A 24,495-nucleotide genomic window follows, 5' to 3' on the forward strand; every position below is an offset into this window, starting at 1 on the left:
ATTACATTCATTCATTCATTCATTCATTCATTCATTCTCCTGCCATCCATGATATATGTTGGGTATTGCATTGTACTGGTCACTCTCGTTATAGCTTGAAATTGCATTTTTTTTACGAGGATAATTATGGGAGGGACTTGGGAAGCATCATCCATCACCATATATGTTACTCTTTTATGTAACCAAAAAAAAAAAGACGAATGGAAATACATAGATAAATGTATGAAGTGTTGTGCACAACTGGGTTACACATTGTAACTCGAAGATGAACTATAACGGTATATTTTACTCTTGTCGTAGAATATAGGACCAGTATTCTACTCGGACTGCTCTAGGTCTCATCTTTTTATGGGAAAGTGATACATCTGTTCTTCTGTGTATTCTGTGAAATAGATCACTGTATATTTCAAAGCTTCTTTTTTTATAGTGGCATGCTCTACTGTTGTGCTCATTCTTGGAGAAAAAGTGTGCATTGGTTCATAGCTTAAAGTCAGATATTTGTTGGCGTGCGAAGGACATGTGGGGGGAAAAACAAGACACATTCCACTTTTTTTCTGTTGCCTTGTCTCAACGTCTAAAACCTGACAGTAAACTGAGCCACATTAACTATCTAAGGAAACAGAGCTGTGAAAATGTATTTTCATCTGAAACATTGTGACGAACATACAGAGTAATAATGCATTTTAAATCCCCAAACTTTAGATTAAATTAATTACATGAATTATGATTAAAGATGACACCAGGCTACTCTGTCTTTTAACTCTGTGCCAGTTGCCTTTACTTTGCTTCAGCTATTGTCGTCATGAGATGTATAGACCTAATTATTTTTTTGATAGCGAACACCCCTTGTGTATGTAAACTCATGCTTTTTTATTAATATCCTTTAGATCTTTGTTATGCTCGTATTTGGAATATGTTTTGCATTTTCAAGGTTTGTAATTTACTGTAAACTGTTTTTTGCTGTTTATGGACGAGACTTTTAGTAAATAAACTCATTGGAATGCAGAGTGAGGCTGTATTACACACCGAGAAACAATATTGTTACATGGGGGGAAAATGGATCAGAAGCGTCCAGTTAACATGCTAACATTAGCATGCTAGCTGAGGTAGCGTACTATTTCTCCTTTAACATAAACATTACTATATACATGAGCGTTAGAGTATATAATTCTGTATATTGTGTACTGTGTATGCATTATATAGCCTACTGCACATCAGTGATAATACACACACTATGTTAGTCCATGCAGCGCCATTTATACATTATGATACAACCTAATATCTGTTTAATTGGCTACTTTCAATTTGCAGGCCTGCATATTCTGCCCATGCTATTTTCTAGGTATTTTCGTCTAAAGCCATGACGCAATGACTGTTTACGTGCATTCACAAAATTATAATTGACGAGGCAGCAAAACTTAAATGTATGTATAATATATTGGTACAGGTGGTGGGATCCGCCACGTCTGCGCAGTCACTTCTCCCCATGCGCAGTTCGCGCGCAATATTGACCCTCGTTGGTATGCGTGGACTGACGCATGCGTAATAGGTATCGAGTAATTCGGCGCTGAAAAGGAAGGAGCCTACTTTTGTAGTGGTGCGACCAAAGCAGCGCTAGCGAGGGGGAACCGCGGTATTCATTAAAAACAGCGTCTACCGAGTTGCTTTGCTTTCGAGCGTCGTGACAAAGCGCAGAGTTTGGACCATGGCTGATAAAGAGGGTAGGTTTATCACAAGTACCTATCGTATAAAGCGGTGGCCCGCGTGTACCGCTTTGTGTGCTAGCATGACATGCTAGCTTAGTAACGCTAAAGTCCTATTAGGGGGTTGGTCTTAGTCAGTCTGTTTGCTGTTCTCGGTGTTACATTTTTATTTTAATTTTTAAACACGTCATGTCAAACCTCTACTCTTTAGATCAAGTATAATTACATCCAATGCACCAGAAAGCATATATTTGAACTCAGGGAAGTGTTTGCTTGTTGTGACGCTGCCACAGCCCCCATCATCAGAAATACGCCGACACGTTAGTGGGTGGTAGCGAGCAATAAACCACTTATGAATACAGGAAATATGGCTAAAACCACAGAGTACGTCACCAGCTATCAGTCTAGATAGTTTAGTCTTGAACCCCCAGTAGCTCCAGCAAGACTAGACTGGTTATACATGACATGTAACGTTTGCTTAACTATAGCTGTGTGTGCCTAATCAACTGTCTCATATTAAATGTGTAACTCTACTGAAGAAAATGTCTCATTTGCTTGTAACTTATCCCAGTTTGTTCTGCTGAAGTGTACGATGATGCGGTGGAAGAAAGGGTCATCAATGAGGAGTACAAGATTTGGAAGAAAAACACACCTTTCCTGTATGATCTGGTGATGACTCATGCGCTGGAGTGGCCTAGCCTTACTGTCCAGTGGCTTCCAGATGTCAACAGGTATTTACATGTCCTCCATCCTACTGCTCATAAAGTGTGGTTCAAATCCCCAACGTGTGTCTTGCTACAGAGTATGGATTAATGTCATGTCCATGTTGTGGACCTCTGCAGGCCAGAGGGGAAGGACTATGCCATTCACAGGCTGGTTTTGGGGACCCATACATCAGATGAGCAGAACCACCTTGTGATCGCCAGCGTCCAGGTACCGAACGATGACGCCCAGTTTGATGCCTCGCACTACGACAGTGAGAAAGGAGGTAAATAAACCAGGAGTTACCTTGCAGGAGTACTGAAGTAGAATACTTCTCGCATACATCCGAATAGTACTTACGCGTTACCACTTTAATAGTGTTGTACGGTCAGGGGAGTAGGTGTATTTTTCCCATACATACAAGTTGATATTGTAATATTTTTATTATTATTATTTTAACCAATCACCAAAACAAAAAGCGTGCCTCTGGAGGGCTTCATGAAATATTTGCACAGTTTGTCATGTGAGTTAAGATAGATACTAGCCTTGTCGGAGCCTGGTTTAAACTTAGCTCAGACATTTTATATGGTGAGTGAAATTATTAATGAGTCAAGACCCGAGTCATGTGCCATTCCATCTTGATGCTGAAACTGTTTTATTCTGTCTTCCAGCAGGTACGTTGCCCAGCTGTGTGTAGGTGTGCTGAAGGCTCACCGCTCCTTTGGTGTGTAACCAGAGGTAGTATTAGTGTGTTAGTGTGGCCACTGAACACATTTTGAGGTACAGTCCAAGTCTAAAACTCACGACACACAAAAGCATGCTGCAAAATGGAAGGGGTGAAATATTAGTTTACTACATATTGATCTGCGAGTTCTCTCCCTTTTTTTGAACTTATAAGTCCTGCTCTTAAATTGAGCTTGAGAGCAGAAATGAAACGTCGTACTGGTCACCAGCTTTAGTACATTCACACATAATGGCTTTCTTAATCGGCAGAAATGAATTTTGGCAGTAATGATCTGTTCGCTGTGGCAGATACTGACATGTTCACTGCTTCTATTATTCTAACATACAGAATAAATTGAATAGGACAACAGATGTTTATTTTTAGATTAACAAGTTAATTTTTCTAACAAACTAACTCAATGTCCCAACAATAAGGAATATATTTAATTATTGTTTGTAATAAACTTAGTTTATTTTGTATTTGCCCTTGGACTCCCCTGTGTAGGAAGAGTGCAGGTCTTTTTGCCCCGTTTGTAGCCATGATGTTTATTTTGGACTATCCTCGTGTGCTCTTATAGGATGCTGCTCTTCTCCCGACTACATGTGCATCTTGATTTTTACTACAATCAAACCAAACGTGTTAGATGAGTTGCTCTTACTAACGGTTTTCGTTGCAGTTATGGATGGACCGAGCATTGTCATTAAATAAAATATAGACGAGCACCGACAATAGAACAGAGAAGAGAAAGGCAGAGAGACAAAAATCATTATTCCACACCAGATTGACGTCAAGACTTTACATTAGCCGAAAACAATAATCATTTATCCGCCACAAATATTCTGCATTCCTAGTAAAATAGACTAACTGACCAACCACGGTCCGACCTGCAGTTGTCAAGTGTCCATTTCCTACCTGGAACGTACTACAGTCTGATTGTGTTCTCTTGTCAGAGTTTGGTGGATTTGGTTCCGTAAGCGGGAAGATAGAGATAGAGATCAAGATCAACCACGAGGGAGAGGTCAACCGAGCCCGCTACATGCCCCAGAACCACTGCATCATTGCCACCAAGACTCCCACCTCAGACGTGCTGGTCTTCGACTACAATAAGCACCCGGTGAAGCCAGGTTCGATCACTACATGCATCCCAATGCACACAACTCCAGTGCCTCGCACATCATGAAGGTGAACGCGGTGTTAATGTACGTGTTTCAGATCCCAGTGGGGAGTGTAGTCCCGACTTAAGGCTGAAAGGCCACCAGAAAGAAGGGTACGGCCTCTCCTGGAATCCCAACCTCAGCGGCAACCTACTCAGCGCCTCCGACGACCACGTAAGTGACAAGAAGTCAAAGCCAACAGGGACGCCTTCATTTCCTGGTTTTTCCAGCGCAAATAAGAGAATGTGCCAGAAAGAAGTGTCCAAAGGTTTGTTCAGACTGTGAATTTTAAGTACAGCGTGATTACACCCCCCCACACACACATACACACACACAATGGAAAGAAGCTAGTGGATGTGATTATCGCTGATTCTCTTTAGATGGTCCAAATTTAGGCAAAGACATGTTGCTGGAGTTCAAAATGTTTAAACCTGGAAGAAAAAATGTATACTTATTCCAAAGCTTTAGGGCTCCACTGTGGAGCAGGACGGTTATACTGGCAGGAGGGATCGGAGCTCTTGTTAGGAGCCGCCGATCACCAATCACTCCGGAATATAAAGTGATTACTGTGTAAAACCTGTGAGCCAAACATTTGTTCCACCGGTGATGTTTAGGGTGGTAGATGAAGACTTGTGATGAGGCCGATATGAAGTTTTCGAATTTTCTCACATCTTACTGAAAATGCATGTTTTGCTTGTGTTCGTCCATATAATGTACTTTCCATGCATTTGAACTACTTTATATACCGTTAGGTAGTGCAGTCTGTCACATCCAATGGTATTGTGTGAGCTTATTATACATTTTGTCCTTGTAGCTACAGCGATAGTGAAAAAGTTGTAAGTAGCAGTATTATGTACTGTAGTAAAGTTGTGAGGACAAGTTGTTGGTATGCCCAGTGATGCAAAAATAATGGATTGTGTTCCCCCTCTTATTTCTCCGCAGACCATCTGTCTATGGGACATCGGGGCCGGCCCAAAGGAAGGGAAGATTGTGGATGCCAAGACCATCTTCACCGGCCACACAGCGGTGGTGGAGGACGTCTCCTGGCATCTGCTCCACGAATCCCTGTTTGGCTCAGTGGCCGACGACCAGAAACTCATGATGTGAGCAGCCGTCCGGTTCTGTGAACAGGGACAAGAGATTCTTTCACTTAGAACTGCTCTATTTTGCTGTTGTAGTTCTGCACAAATACAATGAGGTCCCTGCTGCCTCTGACTCTCCTCACTCCCCCACCAGATGGGACACCCGGTCCAACACCACGTCCAAAGCCAGCCACGCAGTAGAAGCTCACACTGCCGAGGTCAACTGTCTGAGCTTCAACCCCTACAGCGAGTTCATACTCGCCACCGGCTCTGCCGATAAGGTAGAGATGAAGAAAAACTCTCTGCACTGGAATTGAATACGTTGGAATAACTGTTTATTGCAAAGCTTGTTTTGTGTCTCTCAGACTGTTGCATTGTGGGATCTAAGGAACCTCAAACTGAAGCTCCACTCCTTTGAGTCCCACAAAGATGAAATTTTCCAGGTAAGAAAATCAGTTGCTTCTTAATGTTATTTATTTGTTAGTCAGATGAAGCATAGTATAAATGTCAGTCTGCAGTTTAAAAAAAAAAGTAATATACAAGCGGCCAACTTGGTTCCTAATAACAGTAATAATAGGAAGCTGTCATGGGAACACGGGATTCAATTAATAATACTCACTACCCACGTGTCCGGGGGACGCACCCCATTCCTTCCCTGATAATGCTGCGTTGTGAACGACAAATCTGTGTGGAAATATACAAAAGAAACCTCGCTACAGTCACCGATTTCTTCCTGTCTGAGCATCTATCTAATGCAGACGGGATCCTGTGTTCATAGTCAGTCGTCACCAGAGAGACTGAGAAACGGTTCTTAACGAGACCACAGAGTTCATCTCAACAATGAAGGCTACAAACCTGGTATTGGTACATACAGTTGTGTGAAAAAGTGTTTGCCCCCTTCCTGATTTCTTATTTTTTTGCATGTTTGTCACACTTAAATGTTTCAGATCATCAAACTAATTTAAATATTAGACAAAGATAACACAAGTAAACACAAAATGCAGTTTTTAAATGAAGGTTTTTATTATTAAGGGGGGGGGGAATTCAAACCTACATGGCCCTATGTGAAAAAGTGATTGCCCCCCCCCTGTTAAAACATAAATTAACTGTGGTTTATCACATCTTTGGAATGCTGAGTTCAATTTATCTAGCCACACCCAGGCCTGATTACTGCCACACCTGTTCTCAATCAAGAAATCACTTAAATAGGACCTGCCTGACAAAGTGAGGTAGACCAAAAGATCCTCAAAAGCTAGACATCATGCTGCGATCCAAAGAAATTCAGGAACAAATGAGAAACAAAGTAATTGAGATCTATCAGTCTGGAAAAGGTTACAAAGCCATTTCTAAAGCTTTGGGACTCCAGCGAACCACAGTGAGAGCCATTATCCACAAATGGCGAAAACATGGAACAGTGGTGAACCTTCCCAGGAGTGGCCGGCCGACCAAAATTACCCCAAGAGCGCAGCGATGACTCATCCAAGAGGTCACAAAAGACCCCAGAACAACATCCAAAGAACTGCAGGCCTCACTTGCCTCAATTAAGGTCAGTGTTCATGACTCCACCATAAGAAAGAGACTGGGCAAAAATGGCCTGCATGGCAGAGTTCCAAGACGAAAACCACTGCTGAGCAAAAAGAACATAAAGGCTCGTCTCAGTTTTGCCAGAAAACATCTTGATGATCCCCAAGACTTTTGGGAAAATACTCTGTGGACTGACAAGACAAAAGTTGAACTTTTTGGAAGGTGTATGTCCCATTACATCTGGTGTAAAAGTAACACGGCATTTCAGAAAAGGAACATCATACCAACAGTAAAATATGGTGGTGGTAGTGTGATGGTCTGGGGCTGTTTTGCTGCTTCAGGACCTGGAAGACTTGCTGTGGTAAATGGAACCATGAATTCTGCTGTCTACCAAACAATCCTGAAGGAGAATGTCCGGCCATCTGTTCGTGACCTCAAGCTGAAGCGCACTTGGGTTCTGCAGCAGGACAATGATCCAAAACACACCAGCAAGTCCACCTCTGAATGGCTTAAGAAAAACAAAATGAAGACTTTGGAGTGGCCTAGTCAAAGTCCCGACCTGAATCCGATTGAGATGCAGTGGCATGACCTTGAAAAGGCGGTTCATGCTCAAACCCTCCAATGTGGCTGAATTACAACAATTCTGCAAAGATGAGTGGGCCAAAATTCCTCTACAGCGCTGTAAAAGACTCATTGCCAGTTATCACAAACGCTTGATTACAGTTGTTGCTGCTAAGGGTGGCCCAACCAGTTATTAGGTTTAGGGGGCAATCACTTTTTCACACAGGGCCATGTAGGTTTGGATTTTTTTTTCCCCTTAATAATAAAAACCTTCATTTAAAAACTGCATTTTGTGTTTACTTATCTTTGTCTAATATTTAAATTTGTTTGATGATCTGAAACATTTAAGTGTGACAAACATGCAAAAAAATAAGAAATCAGGAAGGGGGCAAACACTTTTTCACACAACTGTACACTCACCTGGCCAGTGAACGATGCTGTAGTCACTCAGGGAACGCACCGCGTTGAGCAAATTATTCTGACCAGCAGGCACCATTTGCTTACTGGCTGTGCACATATCTCTCACTTTGTGAAAGGAAAAGTGGTTTATTTAAATGTTATGGATTGAATCACGCTTTCTAAAAAGAATTATAGATATATAATATAGTGCAAGTTAACGCGTTAATTTCACGTTAACGCATTCATTAATTAACGCAGACAATTATTTTATCGCGCGTTAACGTTTTTTTTTTTTTTAATTTATTATAATTTTATTAAATTTTTTTTAATTGAAAGACAAGAGACAATACATATACATAACAAGAGGATGACAAGAACAGTGGGATAAAAGCCAGCAAACATCCTATAGTCAGTAATTTTAGTGCACCTATATGCTGAAATTCACGGTAAACGGCACAGATCGGGAGCGAGCGAGGGACTTTGAAAGTTAGCGGAAAGATTAACGTGAGACAACATCCGGTTTCTTCAGACGAACATCCGGTTTTCAGAATAAGATGCCAACAAAGTATGAATTATATTCACATTAAGTATAAAACATGCTACCTGCATCTCGTGAACCAAATGTTATTGCCCTTTTGTTCATATAGCAGTACTTTTAAAATAAAAGTGCGCAATACACTACTTTTGAATTCATTATTGAACTTTGCCATAACAATGCGATTAATCGCGATTAAATATTTTAATCGTTGCCCAGCACTAATATAATTATGTGTGTATATATATATTTTAATTTGGTAAAATTTGTGACAGACTAGAAGGGGAGGCAACAGAGTTAAACTCTAAACTCAGTTTAGTGGTGGATGACTTAGACTCCAGATTTAGAGCTTTAATTATAACCATTTAATGTTAAACACTACAATTTGTCCAAAAAAACATATTTTATGGGGGACCACCTCACTCCGGTGGGACCCACTCAAATGAGGATCTTGGGACTAACTACAACATCACTGGTACTGTAGATAATGTGAATACAAAGCTCATATTAATCCCAAATATGACCTCATAACTTGTAATAGTTCAGCAGGTGAGGAGAAGCATAGACACCAGCAGCTGCCGTGCCTTGTTGTGCACCAGGCCATGCTGCTGAATACAATATATCAGATGGATAATATGATGGGATTCATTCAACAGACACAAGCACTCCGTAAAGTTAACCCTTCGCTTACTTCACCAGAACAGACCCGTCTCCTAAACAGAAACGTGTGGCCGTGGAACATCGTGGACTCAGGCTTTTGTTTTTTCTAGGGCAACAGTTTTTCATTCAAATATTAATGAAGAAGACGACTGTTAAGGGTGTGTGTGGGTATATTGATTCAATTATGAGTTTCTTCGTAAAACAAGGAACACATAATGGGCTACTAAGCCTTTAGAGTCTTTACACACTTTACCATGTTGCTGTACGAGCATGACATTGACCTGCCAGTGACCAACTCGTCCAATTCATTAGGTCCAATGGTCTCCTCACAACGAGACCATCCTGGCCTCCAGCGGCACCGACCGACGCCTCAACGTCTGGGATCTCAGGTAATAACTCATAATGCATATCTGTAAGTGAAGCCGTGACACCGTCGGTATCGTTGTGAACCGAGCTCCGGCTGCTGAACTCTAGGTGTAGACGACATGCCGGCAGGATAGTCGGCTTTGACCCACTGGTTTCAACAGTACGAGATCACACCGGGAACAAGGTATAAAATAATCTGATAATGATAGATTGGTTGTTTATTTACATGACACACAAACATTTTTGATAAATGTTTGGGATCTCTTGAACCAATAACTGATTTATTTTTATTTTTTTAATCCATTTGGGGGCAACACAACATTGATAAACCACCGAGTTGATATGATGAACTTGTTAGCTACAGAGCATAATGATTCATTTGGAGTGGTGTTTGCGTCCAGCTGATTAATGTCAGTTCCATATTCACTCTCTCTTAGCTCTGTTTTGGTGAGTGTTCTATCGGCCTCTTAAGGGTTTGGTGTTCACCGGCCAGTCTCTTAACTTGGTCCGCCTGCCGTTTGGTGCGGAGCAGCTAGTGCACGCTGGCTTCATCGGAGTGATCCCAGGTGGATGATTGGTGGCTCATAAGATTTAGAGGCAAACTGCTTTCCTGCATGAAGACGACTCGTAACCAAGTTCATAACAACGTATGGGTGTAGTGTTCATGAAGACCCCTTACAGTGCTGGAAATATAACACAGGTCAACTTTTAACGGCGTAACAGTTGACCAACACTGCTCTCTCACAATGTGGTGAATATTTGGACACATCACACTTCACAAGCAGTTCAGTGAAGAGTATCTTTTTGTCTGATTTGTAGTAAAATTGGGGAGGAGCAGTCGGCAGAAGACGCGGAGGATGGCCCACCAGAGCTGCTGGTAAGTGACACCCTATAATCAAGATGACCGATTGTATTCATCGTCCCCTTTAGAGCACCATGAGATCCTTGGCCGTGTCACTAACCATTGGTCAATGACATATTAACGTCATGAAATAGAAGGAGACTGTGAATTCAAGCACCGACCTTTCTCGCGCTCACCTGTTTACTTAATATTTACTTATGAAAATGCTTCTCTCTAATTTACGCCTTTTCTTCCATCAGTTCATCCACGGCGGCCACACGGCCAAGATCTCTGACTTCTCCTGGAACCCCAACGAGCCCTGGGTCATCTGCTCCGTGTCCGAGGACAACATCATGCAAGTCTGGCAGATGGTGAGTACAGCTGCCGTCCATCGCCCACACACAGTTATTCCTCTGTGGGATTATGATGGCTCCGGTCTCTCCTCATGCACCAGCAGAACATCGGAATCAGGTGTATGTGCGGCTTCATAAATCTGCTGAGAAGAACACGTATGCATATTTCTCTCTTTGTGCGTACAGACCGTTTTAGTGGTGAATCAACAGTTTTATGCATCTGGCCCCAGGTGTGCAACAGAATTCATGATATTGTCATCGCATTGTTAGGCTCTGAGTCAACCCAGCGTCAAATGTGAGCTGAAGTAGAAACCTTTCTGTCTCGTCTGTGCGTTCATTGATGAGTATGTTGTCCTCTTCCTCACCTCCTCCCAGGCGGAGAACATCTACAACGACGAGGAGCCAGACAACACCCCTGCATCCGAGCTCGAGGCTCAGGGTTCATAACCCGGCTCAGGCACGACTCCACCTCCCCTCCCCCCCCTCCATTCCCTGACCCGGCCCGTCCTGTCCTTTCCCTCCCTGGCTTATCAAGTGCAAAAGTAAAAGTCTGCTCTCCACATGAACAAACATTAAGAGTTGGAGACCACGTAGACTCCGCCCTCGCTGACTGACGGACGGTTGGATTCCGGCTCATCTTGCTTCCACTTCACCGCGGCCCAGGTACCCAACGGCACTGAAGCACTTACAACAGGATAGGAGTTGAAATGTCGTACCTGCTCAGGTGGTAGTATCTCTGGTGTGGGGTGGGGGGGTGGGTTGCTGTGGTGAGGGGCCTTTGAAGACTCTAAAGTACAGAAAACCTTCATGTGTCACTGTAAGCTATTGGTAAGACCAGTCACAGGGCTTATGCAAGGAGAACATGAGAAGTGTCATTTTACATTGACTTCCGAGTAGCCAGAAAGCCACTAGCTGGTAGGCTCTCCTCCAGAAACAAATGGGAAACCTGGACAGTAGAAGACCTGATCCACAACAGTCCAGACCGTGATTGGTTAAAAGCTCACCATCTCCAGGGGAGCCGTCTTTTATACTATTTCCCACCAGTCACCTTTTGTCCCTTAATAATTGTACTCATGTGACACTTCATGGCTGCCCTTTGCTGTGTTTGCCTCCTGTTCATAAGGTACATAAACTCTTCAGTGAAAGGTGTGGGACTAAATTAGTGCACTTGAGGGAAAAAAAAAAAATCTGTTTCCTCTTTCTGTTACATAATGTGAAATTGCCTTGTTTTGTTTCCTGCACCACAAATTGCAATAAAACTTTTATAACTTTTCATTTGTCTTTTTTTGAATGTCTTCAACCTTTAATGCTGCACATGCAAATAACACAAGACCCAACAAATCCAGTCGTTGCAAATTCTACAAAATGTTTATTGAAAAGCAAGACAGGACTTTAAGAACATTTTACAATCAAAGAGGGGGTGTGGGCTCGTATGTATTTATTTTTTTAGTAAAAATAGAGCTCTCCGAAGCTATGGTGACTCGTGCCTCTTCTTTCACAGTTAGTAACACCTGCAGAGGTAGATTCTGACATTACCTGAGAGTCAATCTGGGGCAACGCCAAAGAAAGGAAGTGGATGCTGAAAAGCTAGACCTGTACTTCAACCCAAAGAAAAGTACACCACCTGACCCTGTACGTGTTCACATCAATTGTTGCAACTTTTTTTTTCTCAAAGTCTTGCTCTTTCCTGTAATTGTACCCACAAATAGACCGATTCCAAATACAGACAAAGCAATAGTGATGTTAGCAGAGAATAAAGTACTATACTGAAGGTTTTGGGCCATTGCCTCGGAGCGAGCAGGGATTAAAAAAAAAAAAATCTGCAGAGGACGTAAGTGCGTGGATTGACTTTCATCCGAGTGGATAGTATTCCTAATCACTGATGGAAATCAATATTTTTATTTAAAATGCATTAGAAAAGAAGTCACATTCAACCTATCAGTGTTAAGTGACTCGGGTCTCCTGTTGAGCTCACCATATGGAAATCAGATTACATGGCTTATTTTTTTTTTTGCACAAGTACCAGCTTTTAGGCCTTTACATTATTTATTGTCCCTCAAGTGGGCAACAAGCCAGCAACAAAATAATTGTCTTGACCTGTATTCATTATTTTCATTCCCCCATATTTTCCTCTTATTACATTTCATGGGTGAGACAAACAAGAGGTGGAACTATCAAGCCCAAGGTTTTAAGTTTAGGATTCAGTCAGTGGTAACAAACGGCTTTAATCGCACACATGGATCAACAACTGGGGGGCAGCAAACGCCCCTGAAGTGTGAACTACAGAAGGGGAGGAGCAAATTGCCAATCTGTTAACTGCCCAGCTAAGTAACCAGCTGCGTCACATCACATCATGGGTGAAGTTTAGAAAAAAAAAAAAAACCTGCTCATAACAACGTCTGGATTATCTAGAGTAACCGCATCTTAACTTTCGGGAAAGACATCGCTGTTGAGTTTGTAAAATAGATTTTTTTTTGGCTGCCTTTAACCACAAGCCGGGTGCCACGTCATCTGAGAGAAGACGGACATCTTTACGGCCTCACACAAAAAGAACCAAAGCACTACAGGTAAGAGGACAAATGTGTATTTTATGATTTTGGGGTGAACTGTCCCTTTAAGTTAATATAATGCTTCATTTGTGGCGCCTCACTTGAGTGACGAGCTATGTCACATTGATTTTACAAAGTCCCCCTTCACTCCTGTCCACAAGTTTTTTTAAATCTTTGGTGTTGAAGACAAAAAAAAATAAATCCAAAATGCCTCCACACGTTACTGCTCAGATGGTTTGGTGTCATGAAAACAACCACCAGCATGGCAGGCCTGGGTCAGAGTGACGGCCATGCTCGAGTATAAAGGCACGGCCTGTCGGGCTAACGCACTTCAGAGTTTTTAGATTATGAGAGATGGATTATTACATTATTTTCACATAAAGTGACCGCCCTACTAACTAGCAGGTTGTAGGGTAGCTTGGCAGCTAAAGTAGCTCGCCAGCTGCCGTGCGAGTAGGATGTGCGGATTCATTTTTGATGAGACGCTTCCCGTTTTAATTGCGAAAGAAATCTTAAACTCATCCAAGTTGTGGTATGATGTGATCAAAAGATATCTAATACCCTGTGGCCAAAACGGATGACAAATAAGCCCAAGTCTGACTTTGCTCTTCCATCTTTTTGTAAGGCTACATAAAGTGACCTATGACACAACACACTTTAATTTAATCAAACTAGAATTTCCAATGAGAAACTACAGGGAGAGACCATGTGAAGGGAGAAAATAAACTCGACTTTGCGCAGCTTCAATGGAAATGTTCCTATGAAAATACAGTTGTGGTAGAAAAACAAGAAGTACCAAGTGCTCGCTATGAAGCCAATCATTACATCCAAAGTAAAAGGTGGGCAACGTTTTACAACAGAATCCTGGATACAATCATTTCACTCCTCTTTGACTGTCGCACAGAAAAACGATACAGGCTCAGTTTACGTGCGGAAACCTGGAGAGGCGAGTCTAGAATAAAAAAAAGAAGAAGAAGAAAAGAACTCTATCCCCATTGAAGATGTTTTTCTGGCTTGTTATGGAACTAGGCTGGAGGTGTGTGGAGCCCTCCGATCGCACCCGCCTCACCTACACGGGCTGCGCCGGCTCGTTCAGTCCTGCTGTGAGGTTTCCACAGACGGGCTCGTTGTCGTAGCAGCAGCAGCATTAGTGGTTTCATCAGTAGCAGCCGGTGTGTGGTCCAGTTCGGGTGGTCTGGAAGCTTGGTGGACGTCCCCCGTCTCTGGCTCGTCGTCCTGTGCCGAGCCCTCCACATCTTCCACGTCCCCCTTCTCCTCATCGTCCTGCCCGGCGGCGGGCTCTTGCGGCTGGGCTTCAGGAGGCGCCGTGGTCCCCTTGTCCTCCTGCTCCTGGAGGAGGCTGAGCTGGTTGTTGAGGTCGTTCCTCTCCTTCTGCAGGGCTCTGCACAGCCTCTCCAGCAGCTCCAGCTTCCCCTGCAGGGCCTTGAAGTGGCCGTCACGCAGAGTTTTCTAGGACAAAACACAATGGATCTTGAGCGTCAGAGGTTAATTTTCAGTTCAGTAAAAGGACCTTAAGATAAGATTATTTTGTCAGGGCTGTTAAATCACATCTCTAAGTCCTGGGACGGGCCACGGGAGACTGAAAGCGCTGGAAAAACTAGCAAGTGGATCCTGAGTTCAGTGATTGTTTTATAGATTATATTATAAATGTTAACAGTTCAGTTTAACCGCTGACTTTACATCTTGCTTAGTGCCAGAGGATCACCTAAGCTGTTGGAGAGAGAGAGGGGAGTGGACATGAACCAGATGTCACGGCGCCTCCTCTTACTTCATGGTGGCACTAAAGGAAAATCTGAAGAATCACCAAACCGACTGGTGATCGTGAAAGCTTGCTCCATAAGTCTTACTGCTGCGCTACCGAAGCAGCCTAAAGCAAAAGAGGAGAGTGTGGATATCGGGAGAGTCACCTCCTCGGCCATCTGCAGCAGGGCCTGGTTGTTGCTTTCCCATTTGGTCCTCCACTGCGTCGTTTCCTTCTCCAGCTTCTTGATCTTCTTGGTCATCTGGGAGGCAAAGCCAGACAGTTAGCGGCAGGAAGGAAGGGGGGGGGACACAAAACAGTGAGACACGAACACTAGCCGCCGACAGGAAGTCCGTCAGTCACCTTCTCCATCTCTTGTCTGAAAGTGGTGAAGACTTCGTTGCTTTTAGCCAGGGTGCTCTGGAACTCCTCGAACTTGTCCATGTACAGGGAGAGCTGAGGGGGGAGGAGAAGGGGGGGGGCAAAGGTCACTCTCAAACCTTTCAGCCAACACAAGGATTCTACAGGTCATTCCCACCAAACAAAAACCTGTTTCTCATCCACCGAGAACCTGCGCGTATGTGCGAGTACTCGCCTGTTGTTTGAGCTGCGTTTCTTGCTCCTTCATCAGCTCACACTTGCGTCTGGACTCCGTGGCGTCCTTCAGCAGCTGAAGCGTCACAGGTCAGTTAGTTCATCATCCTGAATACCGTTAAAAACACCATTGCTTGATTTAGTCATTTCCGCTCTTCTTCGAACCCTCGCGTGTACTCACAAAGTCCCTCTCTCTCTGCTGCTTCTCCTCCACCTCTCTCATCATCTCGGTGATCCTCTGCAGCTTGGCGTCCATGAGCTGCTGCTGGAGCTCCTTGTGCTTGAACACCTTGTCTATGTGCTGCAAGAGAGGGGGACGCGTCACATTTCCACCTGTTACATTAATGACGCGAGGAGCCGTTTCTTCGATCTGCCGAGCGACCTAAAACCATGTGGTGTGATTATTAGCTTGCTAGCTGTTCTGCTAACGCAGTACCGAATGCTAACGCGCACGCACGGCCGACCTCGGCTGCCAAAACAAAGCACAGAGAAGCTCGTATGACAACACACATACAGGGAACTTCATTCTCTGCTCTTTATATTCCAAACTATTGTTTTCCGCCATATTAATTTTCAAAATCTCATATAAAGAACCTAAAAGAATATTAGTTGTCTTAATACTTTTTTTCATTATTTATTTTTCTTATTTAAATCTATTTTTCCAGTATCGCATTTTTTGTCCTCTGGTTTACTAAAAATGGCCAAAAGCATCTTTTACTTTCCGTCATGATTCAAGTTCTACATGATAACATATCTCAAGAGTTAGCAGAGTACGTCTAGGCCACCGCGATGAAGACGCGGCTGCTTTAACCGCAGCGTTTTTTTGCACCCGTACCTCCTCTCGCAGCTCGTACTGCTCGATGAGCTTCTTGAGCTTCTCGGCCAGCTCCATGTTCTCCTGCCTCAGCTTGGTGTTGTGGGAGCTGTGCTGCTCCATCTGCACCTCGATATCGCTCAGGGTCATCTGGAAGTGCAGCATGGCCTCCTTCCGCTGCTCCTCGTACTCCCTGGACCGCTGGCCGTTTTCCTCCTGAAGGCGGCAGGAGCGGGGGGGGTCAACAAGGAGTTTAATGGCAACAAATTACACCATGTACACAGAGAAGCGATGTGAGACGAGGAGGAGGGCGGACGCAGCAGGCCGAGGTGTACCTTCAGAGTCTTGTTGTGTCTCTGCAGCTCCCTACAGAGGCTCTCCAGCTTACTGCGGGCCAGGATGGCCTTGCTGTGCTCCCCCTGCAGGTGGACCTTCTCCTTCACGATCTGGGACTGTTTCTTCTGCAGAGCTTTCAGCCGCTTCTGCATGCAGCGGCTCTCCTCCAACTGAACACAACGCACACAGTCAACACCGAAAGGATCGCATTATGTTTACGTTGTTAAACCTTTCGTAGATAAATGATAGCACACTTAGTCATTAGGAAAACACAGTCAATTAGTCGCACGTGTAATTTACAGTTGAAAATGGAACCAATGAAAACCTGACGTGCTTGATAAAAGACATGTTAAAAGGAAAATTGTTTCGTAATTGACTAATCGGATCTTCAGAATCAAAGTCCGAGTGTTCAAATACAGATACTCAGCGTACCAGGTCTGCATATGTCTTGCACAGAGCAGCTAGTTTCTCCTCAGGAGTGGCGAGGGAGTTCAGAGCCTGCATCAAAAGGACAACCTCCTTCCCTGGAACAAAAAACCACAACAACATGAACCACTGAACAGGACTGGTAGACATGTCATTCATTCATTCATAAGGCTGCAACTGAACAAAATGCAACTCAAGACTACTGTCTGAACACCCTAGTGACACGCAAATTAGGAGCATTATTCTGAACATTTCCCCCAAAGATTAATTTTTTGGTCATCTCGATGATATCAGATAACTACTGCATTAAGAATAAGATGATAGGTTTCATCTGAAAGTTGACAAAATGATTTCCCCAGAAGCATGTTTTTGGAAAGACTGAATATAAGTTGTTCCTGTGATTCCTGTGGTCTAAACAAAGACAAAAAAAATACTTTGATGTGCAAAAAGTGCTACATCTGGGAAAACTAGTCAAATGCTTATACTGTATGCAGGGATTTTGTTTCATTAATTCTCTTATACACTTCTTAATTTCTATTGAATTGAATAAAGGGCGCCCTGCATAACCCGTATACCTAATGTCTACATGCACATCTGTTGCTGATTATATTATTATTCAGATATGGTATACGTAACATTGCAAATTGCATCTATCTGTTCAAGTACTGGCTAGTATTAAGTGATACATTTATTCCAGCGAATGTTACAGAAATATGACTCGGGCACTGATTAGGAAACGAAAAGCTAAATGTAACGAGGAGCATGTCTCTCTCGGTGCTCGTGAGATGCATTATAGCGTTCCTACCGAACGCCTTGTCCTCTCCGGTCTTCAGGTCCCCTCCGGGGTCGAGCTCCGGATCCCCCAGGTCGCTGGGACTGTCCTCTCTGCCCGGGGTTTCCCCCCTCTCCTCCTCGGCACAGCACAAGCCCAAACCAAACTCTGCGACCTCCTCCTGATAACACACACACACACACACACAAAGCAGCTGTAACACAAAATTGGAGAGCTCTTTCCACATGACAGCTCTGATAAAGAAGCTGCGCCCGTTGCTGGAGGGACATGTTGCTCACTAGAGTATGAAAAACTGACAAGAACCAAAACGTCTGGGCAGATTTTAGTTCTCGTTTTACACATTTTCTGATCAGACAGTTCCTGATTTCAACCAAAACTGCTGCCCATTTTAGACAATTTTACGTAGACAAAAGTTTGTCCACATTCGCTTGTGTTTAGAGAGCATTTAACACATTTGAGAATTTTGCCATACGGCAAATACAGAAGGGGATTCGTAAAAAAGTATGGTTTGAGTGCACCAAATCAATAGCTACTCCTAGAGAAACGCTTGCAGCTAATTTATTGCAACTTTCTGAACATTTAAAAACAATGTTACTTGAAACATGACCAGTCCGAGAGCATCCACAAAAAAAACCCCAAGTGGGTAGTGTTTGTTTACCTGACATGGGCTGTCCAGGTCAGGTGGAGAGTCACTACCTCCCACTATTCTCCTGGTCGCCACGTCGATCTCACAAACTCCCGTCGTCTCCATCGGTCCCGATCACAAGCTGGAGATTCATGATGACGCCACAATTGTTAGAAAACAAAAATGACATTACGGGCACGATTAAATACTAGTGTGTAGCGGGAGTCGCATTCAGACTGAACATAGTCAATGGTGTGTGTGTGTGTGCTTCTTCAGGTATTAGTGAGGTGATAACATGTGATCCAGAAATTCTGTTTGAATCATATATCCATGAGGCTCACGGACACAAACACTTCACTGGGAGACATGGTTTCACAACTCTGGAGAGATATCACGCAGTCTATTCTGTCCTGTAGGGCTTGGTTATATTATTTATTCCTCTGCATCTCTCAAGAGTCAACAGTAAGCGACTACGCACCACTGCCCATATAGGGTATGTAGATCGTCAGTGGGAGAGAAACACTCCTTTCCATCTTTTGGTTTTGGTTTGTTTTTTTGCTGGGGCTTCCAGTAAGCACCGTTTCCTTCAGTGCGGGTCAAATATTATAAACAAGGACCTGAACAATACAATGTTTCTTACTTCTCAAAATGGGTGCTTAGCTTTTACAGTAGTTGAGGCAGTCGCTGCCATGTGACAAAAAACAACAACCCTGACTGAGAAATAAGCCACGTTAACACCGTCTTAGCGATGCTATAAGAAAACCGGACAGCAAGTCGACCACGTGTGTACCACAGCGGCACTGACAAATGTCAGCACTGCGCACGGCACGCCAAAACTCACTATGACACAATGATATGGCCATGATGCATCCAGACGACCCAGCATCCCGGGCCTACCAAACGTTTACTTTTCGTTGTTCTCTTCGATAACTATGTAGCGTTCACTTCCAGCCTGTCAAACACCAACACACCTGTCACGCCAGTGTTGCTGTTGAGAATTTTAGAAGTTACTGTGTGGTTGTGGTGGACGCTTTATGTATTTTGGAGCGTTGGAAGAAAAAAAAGACACGATCCCCCAAGCGGGTCGTGTCACAGCATCGCTGCAGTTTCCTGCATAACTCACCGACACTGGCAAGCACGGAAAACCGAACATTAGCTACGTTGCTAGCTTAGCTAAGCTACTAACGTTACTTGCGGAGTTAAATCGAGATGAAGAACATTTTAGGGTGATCTCCTTTTAGAAAGCAAAACGGCATTCTTAAACCTCCATTTCCTAAAATAAACATACATGTAGAGCATAACGTAGGATCTTTAAATGTAGCATACTTGAACGGGGTTTCTGTTGACCCTGGGTAGGTTGCTAACGTTTACCAACTTAAAAAAGTGTAATTACTAAAGGGGTACGCACCTGTTTTATAACACTTGCGCCGAATATCGTGATTCATCATTCTACATGTTACTAACGCCATTGACTGGTGTAGTATCGGCAAAGTGGTTTGTTAGATCGACGAGGTGATGATACATCTTTAGGTTTCAGAGGGAGTCTGGTGTGGCGTTCCGTCGACAGAGGACGGTTCCTGTTAGCTAGCTAACGCCACTTAGCTACACGCACAGCAAGCATGTCACTATTTACAGGTTACTAAAGAGCAGTTAACGTTTGGAGTGTACGTACAGAGCGTAGCTTGTTGGTTATCAGCCGTTAGCCGGGGGAGTGTAAAGCACATTTCTAACGTAACATTACAAGTTTGCTATCGCTAGCACAGCTAATGCTAATCGTGTGATAACAGCTAGTTGGTGGCTAGCCCCGCTGGCTAACACCAGAAGTGAACTTTACTTCGGCAAATAGCAAATGTGTGATTGCGAAAACTACACGTTCCGGCCGATATTGACAGGTCACATACTGCACTGAAGTTGCGTAAAATGAGCACGATACAATATCAGAAAACCCAAATACGTTGCTGAAATAGCTAGAGCGTTTACCTGTGTTTTACACTGGATGGAAGCAGGACACGGTTATCAAGCTAACGGGGGACTATCCCATAACAAGTACAACGTCCGGTTGAATATTTTTCAAACTAACGCTATAGCGGCTATCGAGCGTGTTTTTCCCCCCAACGTTTTTAATCACAGATTTACTCTTTGCCGTTTAATTTTCACCAGTTGTATGTATGCTAGTAATAATAATAATCCTTATCATAAACATTGATTGGCCTTAGTCTTGTTCGCTCCTCTAGTATGTGATGTAAATACCGCATTTGATGAATCTGAAATTATTAGGCTTAGTATAACATTCATGAATTTCCCAGCTAATACATACAATCACACAAACTGCACCACACCCATCACATGTGATTGCAACCGTCTTTTGTACATGCGGATAACGGGACATTTTTTCTAGGCTTTTAATTTGAAAGTAACAACCTTATAATTCCGGTGGTAATAACATTAACTTGATGTTGCCAAAGGCAAAAGCAAAGATCTCCGAGCTTGTCTTTTTCAGACGTCAGAGATGGAGGAAACAAACAGCTTGATCCCAACTCCCATCAACAATTACAAAAACTGCGTGCTTACAGTATCTAAGCGTTTCATTCAATTAAAATCATCTTCTTGGTATAACTGCAACTCTTTATTTTGATGTCATCAAATTTGCCTCCTGAAAGAGGGTAAACTGTAGAGTTGGAAATGAGTGGCATAGTCAGGAGACTACAAATCCCCATGCTGCTCATTATTTTTCCTCCTGTCTAAGTTGTATGACACAAATGGAAATGCACATTTGAATACTGTATGTAGAGTATGCAGCAAATTAATAACTCCTATCAGAAAGCAAAACCAAATAGGTCCAGCAGATGAGAATAAGAATCATTTTATTTATCCCACACATGGAATTAAAAGCACCAGAGAGTTCAATAGGTCACTACAGATCACTGCATCAGCACTTGCAGTGTGTGCCAAATGATGACTTTTTTTTTTGGGCTGCATGTATGTATTTTGTTTATGCAGCACCAAAGGACACCATCAGCCGTACGGTCTTATAAGAGCGTGTCTTCAATCGTTACCTGATCACGAGACCCTCTCTTCAATAGTGTTGTCGATTTGTAGCTTTAAGTAAAGAAATCAATCGTTTGAGTTTTGTGCCAAAATAACTGAAAATAACCACATCATATTAAAAAGAAGCCATCCAGCCTAACCCAGAGACAATGGAGGTAGACATGGAGACAATGGAGGTAGACAATGTTTACACTGTCAGCCATGATAATACACCTCAACACAGAATCAATTTAAGACTTCACCTGAAGCCCTGATGGTCCAGCTGCTGCTTCCTCAACCTGCACTACATCTGCACTGGATTTCTGGGTTTCCTGAATGCATTTCAAAATAATGCCTTAATTAACAAAATTACCTAATGAGAAGTACATGCAATGCATTTGATTGTTCTGAAATTAATTTTTAATATGTAGGTAATTGGTTCAGGTTTTATGGAGCTGTACTAGGCCTACATCATCTGTACTGGATTTCTGAGCAATGAAATAATGTATTAATGAATTATATGATGCATAAATTTGGGCATCCCAATTTAGAGCAGGGCCGACATCCTTCTTGTTGAGTGCCACTGACTGCCGCAGAGGTGCCAGTGCCACAAGAAGGATCTCGCTGTCTCTCCCAATTTATAGCACCTTTTTACTACCTACAAGTATAACATGTATTCTCAAAATAGCCAGTGTGAATGATAACACTCATGGGTAACATTGTCTAAACATCCCTTAAAAAACAGCAATTTAATGCAATCTTTACCAAAATGGACAATTCAGCGTCTCACCTGAACCCCTGATGGTGATTCATCACCACCCTGCTCTACATCTGTATCTTCAGGCTGCTGTTTTTCCTGCACAGTAATTCATCAATTTAATACAGACACTAACCATGCTTAGTTGACTGCTGACATTGGTCGAGAATACAGGGAACAGAGATAGCCTTATTACTATCCAAGGGATAATATAGGCCTACTTATCACCTGTTAATATCACTTTTAAGTTGCTAGCCTGCTGGTACTAGGCTAAACTAGCATGGTCCCATTATGTGGGTAGGTTAGCTTTATCCTTCTGGCTTCAACAAGACCTGCTGCTGCTAACGCACTGGTCGAAAGATTGCAGACGCTAGGGATAGATTTAATACAAGCACAAGTTACATGCTCTACACTAGAGGTTGGATACCCGACGGGACCCGGCGGGTACTGCCGGAGGATGGCAGTAATGCAACAAAAAGGATGCAAGCTGCCGGTAAACACCACAGAAGAAGAGGAAGAGCAAGTAAACCAGGAGAAGGAGAAGAAGGAGAAGGAGACGTTTCTGTGGTTTAGTGAACATGTCTAAAGTCCAAATGCTGAGATCTTTAGTCAACCAGCGACTAACTGCGGCTGCTGAAGAGATATTTGGTCTGTTTGAAAGAACGATAGCAGAGCACGAGGAGGAGCTTTGTCGTTCAAAAGAGGAGAACGAGCGACAACGGAAAGTACTGGACGCTGTTTTCAACTCGGGAGTCCAGAAACAAAGAGCACGTGGGTTCACTTTACTTCTTCTCTTCATGCCCGGCTGATAACTTTTCAATGTAGTTTGGAGTGAGTTTCGGTTGCAATGAATCTTTTTCTTCTTCTTCTGATCTGTTCTCTCAGCTTCTAGATGACAGAGAATATGTCAACTTAAAATACAAGTGTGTACTATTTTGATAACACCACGTGGATTTTGCAGCCTGTTGAATTCTGAAATGATTAGTTTGTTCATGGTCACATAAGAGTTGATTTAAAAAGTGATATAATGTGGGTCCATTGCTACACTGGAAAGGGGGTGCGGGGTATGGCGGGAACACCAAACCACTCCTATCCCGGCAACGGTCTTGATTATTTCATTTAACTTTAATTTACAGAATTAATACTAGTTACATACATAGTCTATTTAATTATTCCATATTTTATCAAATATATCAATAACAATAGGGACTACCCTGGGATCAGGGACCAATAACCAAAATGTGGATGGTCTCAATATTGGTGTTCACTCTAAATGTCAATAGTATTTTTTACCACATCCAGAGTGAACAGTGAAGGTTTGAATCCGAGCACTGACTATAACATCCGGCTACTATCACAACACAAATGCACAAAATCATCACAGAAAACTGCTCCTTAAAATATAACAGAGTTTATTTACTTAACAATACTGATCATAAATCAATATAATATACATCAACAAACATCTATCAAACAATTACAGGCATACTACTGAAAAGCAACAAACAATTGTGTGTGTGTGTGTGTGTGTGTGTGTGTGTGTGTGTGTGGGAGGGGGCTGGGGGGGGTTCAACCTCGACCTATAGGTTCCTGAGAGCAGTCTCTAGACAAAGTGTATTAGTTCAGATTGTGTCGTTGTTTTTGTCACATTTCAGTTTCATCATCTTTACGTGGGTGTTCTCTACGGCAGACTACCAAGGTGGAGTGCTATTGGTTCAGAAACGGAGCGCACCGATGATGCACGTCCACGGTTACGTTGTGGCTGCTTCTGAAGGTTCTATCCACTGTTTCTACGGTGGCAGGTTTACGTACATTAGTCACCTATAACTGCCCACATGATCAAATCTCCGCCGGACTTTATGCTGGATGCAGGTTCTTTGAATACTTCTTAACAATGTTGGGTAGTGCCACACTTGCCATGTAAACTATTGATGACCTCATTGCTGCTGGTGCGTTGTGTCTTTACAATTTGTGTCGTTATGTTTGTTTGGTAACCGTGCACAGGGTCCCTCAGGAAAAAAAATGTACAGGAGACTATTTGCTCAATACTAACATTTCTTTGTAACGTCTCTGTGTGTGTTTACTGTTTTCCTGCAGACGTCCAGCAGCTGTTGGTGGTTGAAGAGGTTCCCCCTGAGCAGCAGGAGTGTAGCTCCAGTCTGGAACAGGAGGACCCAGAGCCCCCACACGTTAAAGAGGAACAGGAGG

At 43.1% G+C, this 24,495-nt stretch overlaps 2 protein-coding genes across 4 annotated transcripts; one reads left to right on the forward strand and one right to left on the reverse strand.

Moving 5' to 3' along the window:
• The first annotated feature begins 1,549 nt into the window (after positions 1–1,549).
• Positions 1,550–11,879, forward strand: LOC116383997 (histone-binding protein RBBP7). Of its 2 annotated transcripts, none has more exons than XM_031848240.1 (12): positions 1,550–1,721; positions 2,275–2,434; positions 2,546–2,691; positions 4,077–4,253; positions 4,342–4,457; positions 5,226–5,386; positions 5,520–5,646; positions 5,731–5,808; positions 9,357–9,433; positions 10,230–10,287; positions 10,512–10,622; positions 10,980–11,879. In XM_031848240.1, exons 1-12 carry the CDS (start codon positions 1,706–1,708, stop codon positions 11,049–11,051), a joined length of 1,299 nt encoding a protein of 432 aa, XP_031704100.1. In that variant the 5' UTR covers positions 1,550–1,705; the 3' UTR covers positions 11,052–11,879. The 2 variants fall into 2 exon arrangements, with proteins under 2 accessions (XP_031704100.1, XP_031704101.1); XM_031848241.1 differs by having other exon boundaries at positions 2,290–2,434.
• A 71-nt stretch (positions 11,880–11,950) lies between these two features.
• On the reverse strand, positions 11,951–20,540 carry txlng (taxilin gamma). 2 transcript variants are annotated; one of them, XM_031848239.1, is made up of 11 exons: positions 20,484–20,540; positions 18,537–18,645; positions 17,891–18,038; positions 17,092–17,183; positions 16,659–16,829; positions 16,345–16,539; positions 15,691–15,810; positions 15,511–15,585; positions 15,279–15,371; positions 15,082–15,177; positions 11,951–14,623 (listed from the first exon to the last, which is right to left on the reverse strand). In XM_031848239.1, exons 2-11 carry the CDS (start codon positions 18,627–18,629, stop codon positions 14,246–14,248), a joined length of 1,461 nt encoding a protein of 486 aa, XP_031704099.1. In that variant the 5' UTR covers positions 18,630–18,645; positions 20,484–20,540; the 3' UTR covers positions 11,951–14,245. The 2 variants fall into 2 exon arrangements, with proteins under 2 accessions (XP_031704099.1, XP_031704098.1); XM_031848238.1 differs by having other exon boundaries at positions 18,537–20,516.
• Positions 20,541–24,495: the final 3,955 nt, after the last annotated feature.

This window comes from Anarrhichthys ocellatus, unplaced genomic scaffold (assembly GCF_004355925.1).
Source record: "Anarrhichthys ocellatus isolate YVR2014 unplaced genomic scaffold, GSC_Weel_1.0 scaffold8, whole genome shotgun sequence".
Taxonomy (NCBI): Eukaryota; Metazoa; Chordata; class Actinopteri; order Perciformes; family Anarhichadidae; genus Anarrhichthys; species Anarrhichthys ocellatus.

Bases quoted from the DNA above. Each gene is read 5' to 3' on its own strand.
- LOC116383997 (XM_031848240.1), top strand. The intron at 9,434-10,229 runs GTAATAACTCAT...TCTGATTTGTAG, and splicing joins CTCAACGTCTGGGATCTCAG to TAAAATTGGGGAGGAGCAGT. The intron at 10,288-10,511 runs GTAAGTGACACC...TTCTTCCATCAG, and splicing joins ATGGCCCACCAGAGCTGCTG to TTCATCCACGGCGGCCACAC.
- txlng (XM_031848239.1), bottom strand. From the start codon at position 18,629: ATGGAGACGACGGGAGTTTGTGAGATCGACGTGGCGACCAGGAGAATA. The intron at 16,540-16,658 runs GTACACCTCGGC...TGCCGCCTTCAG, and splicing joins GACACAACAAGACTCTGAAG to GAGGAAAACGGCCAGCGGTC. The intron at 14,624-15,081 runs GTGACTCTCCCG...GTTTTGTCCTAG, and splicing joins TGCTGCAGATGGCCGAGGAG to AAAACTCTGCGTGACGGCCA.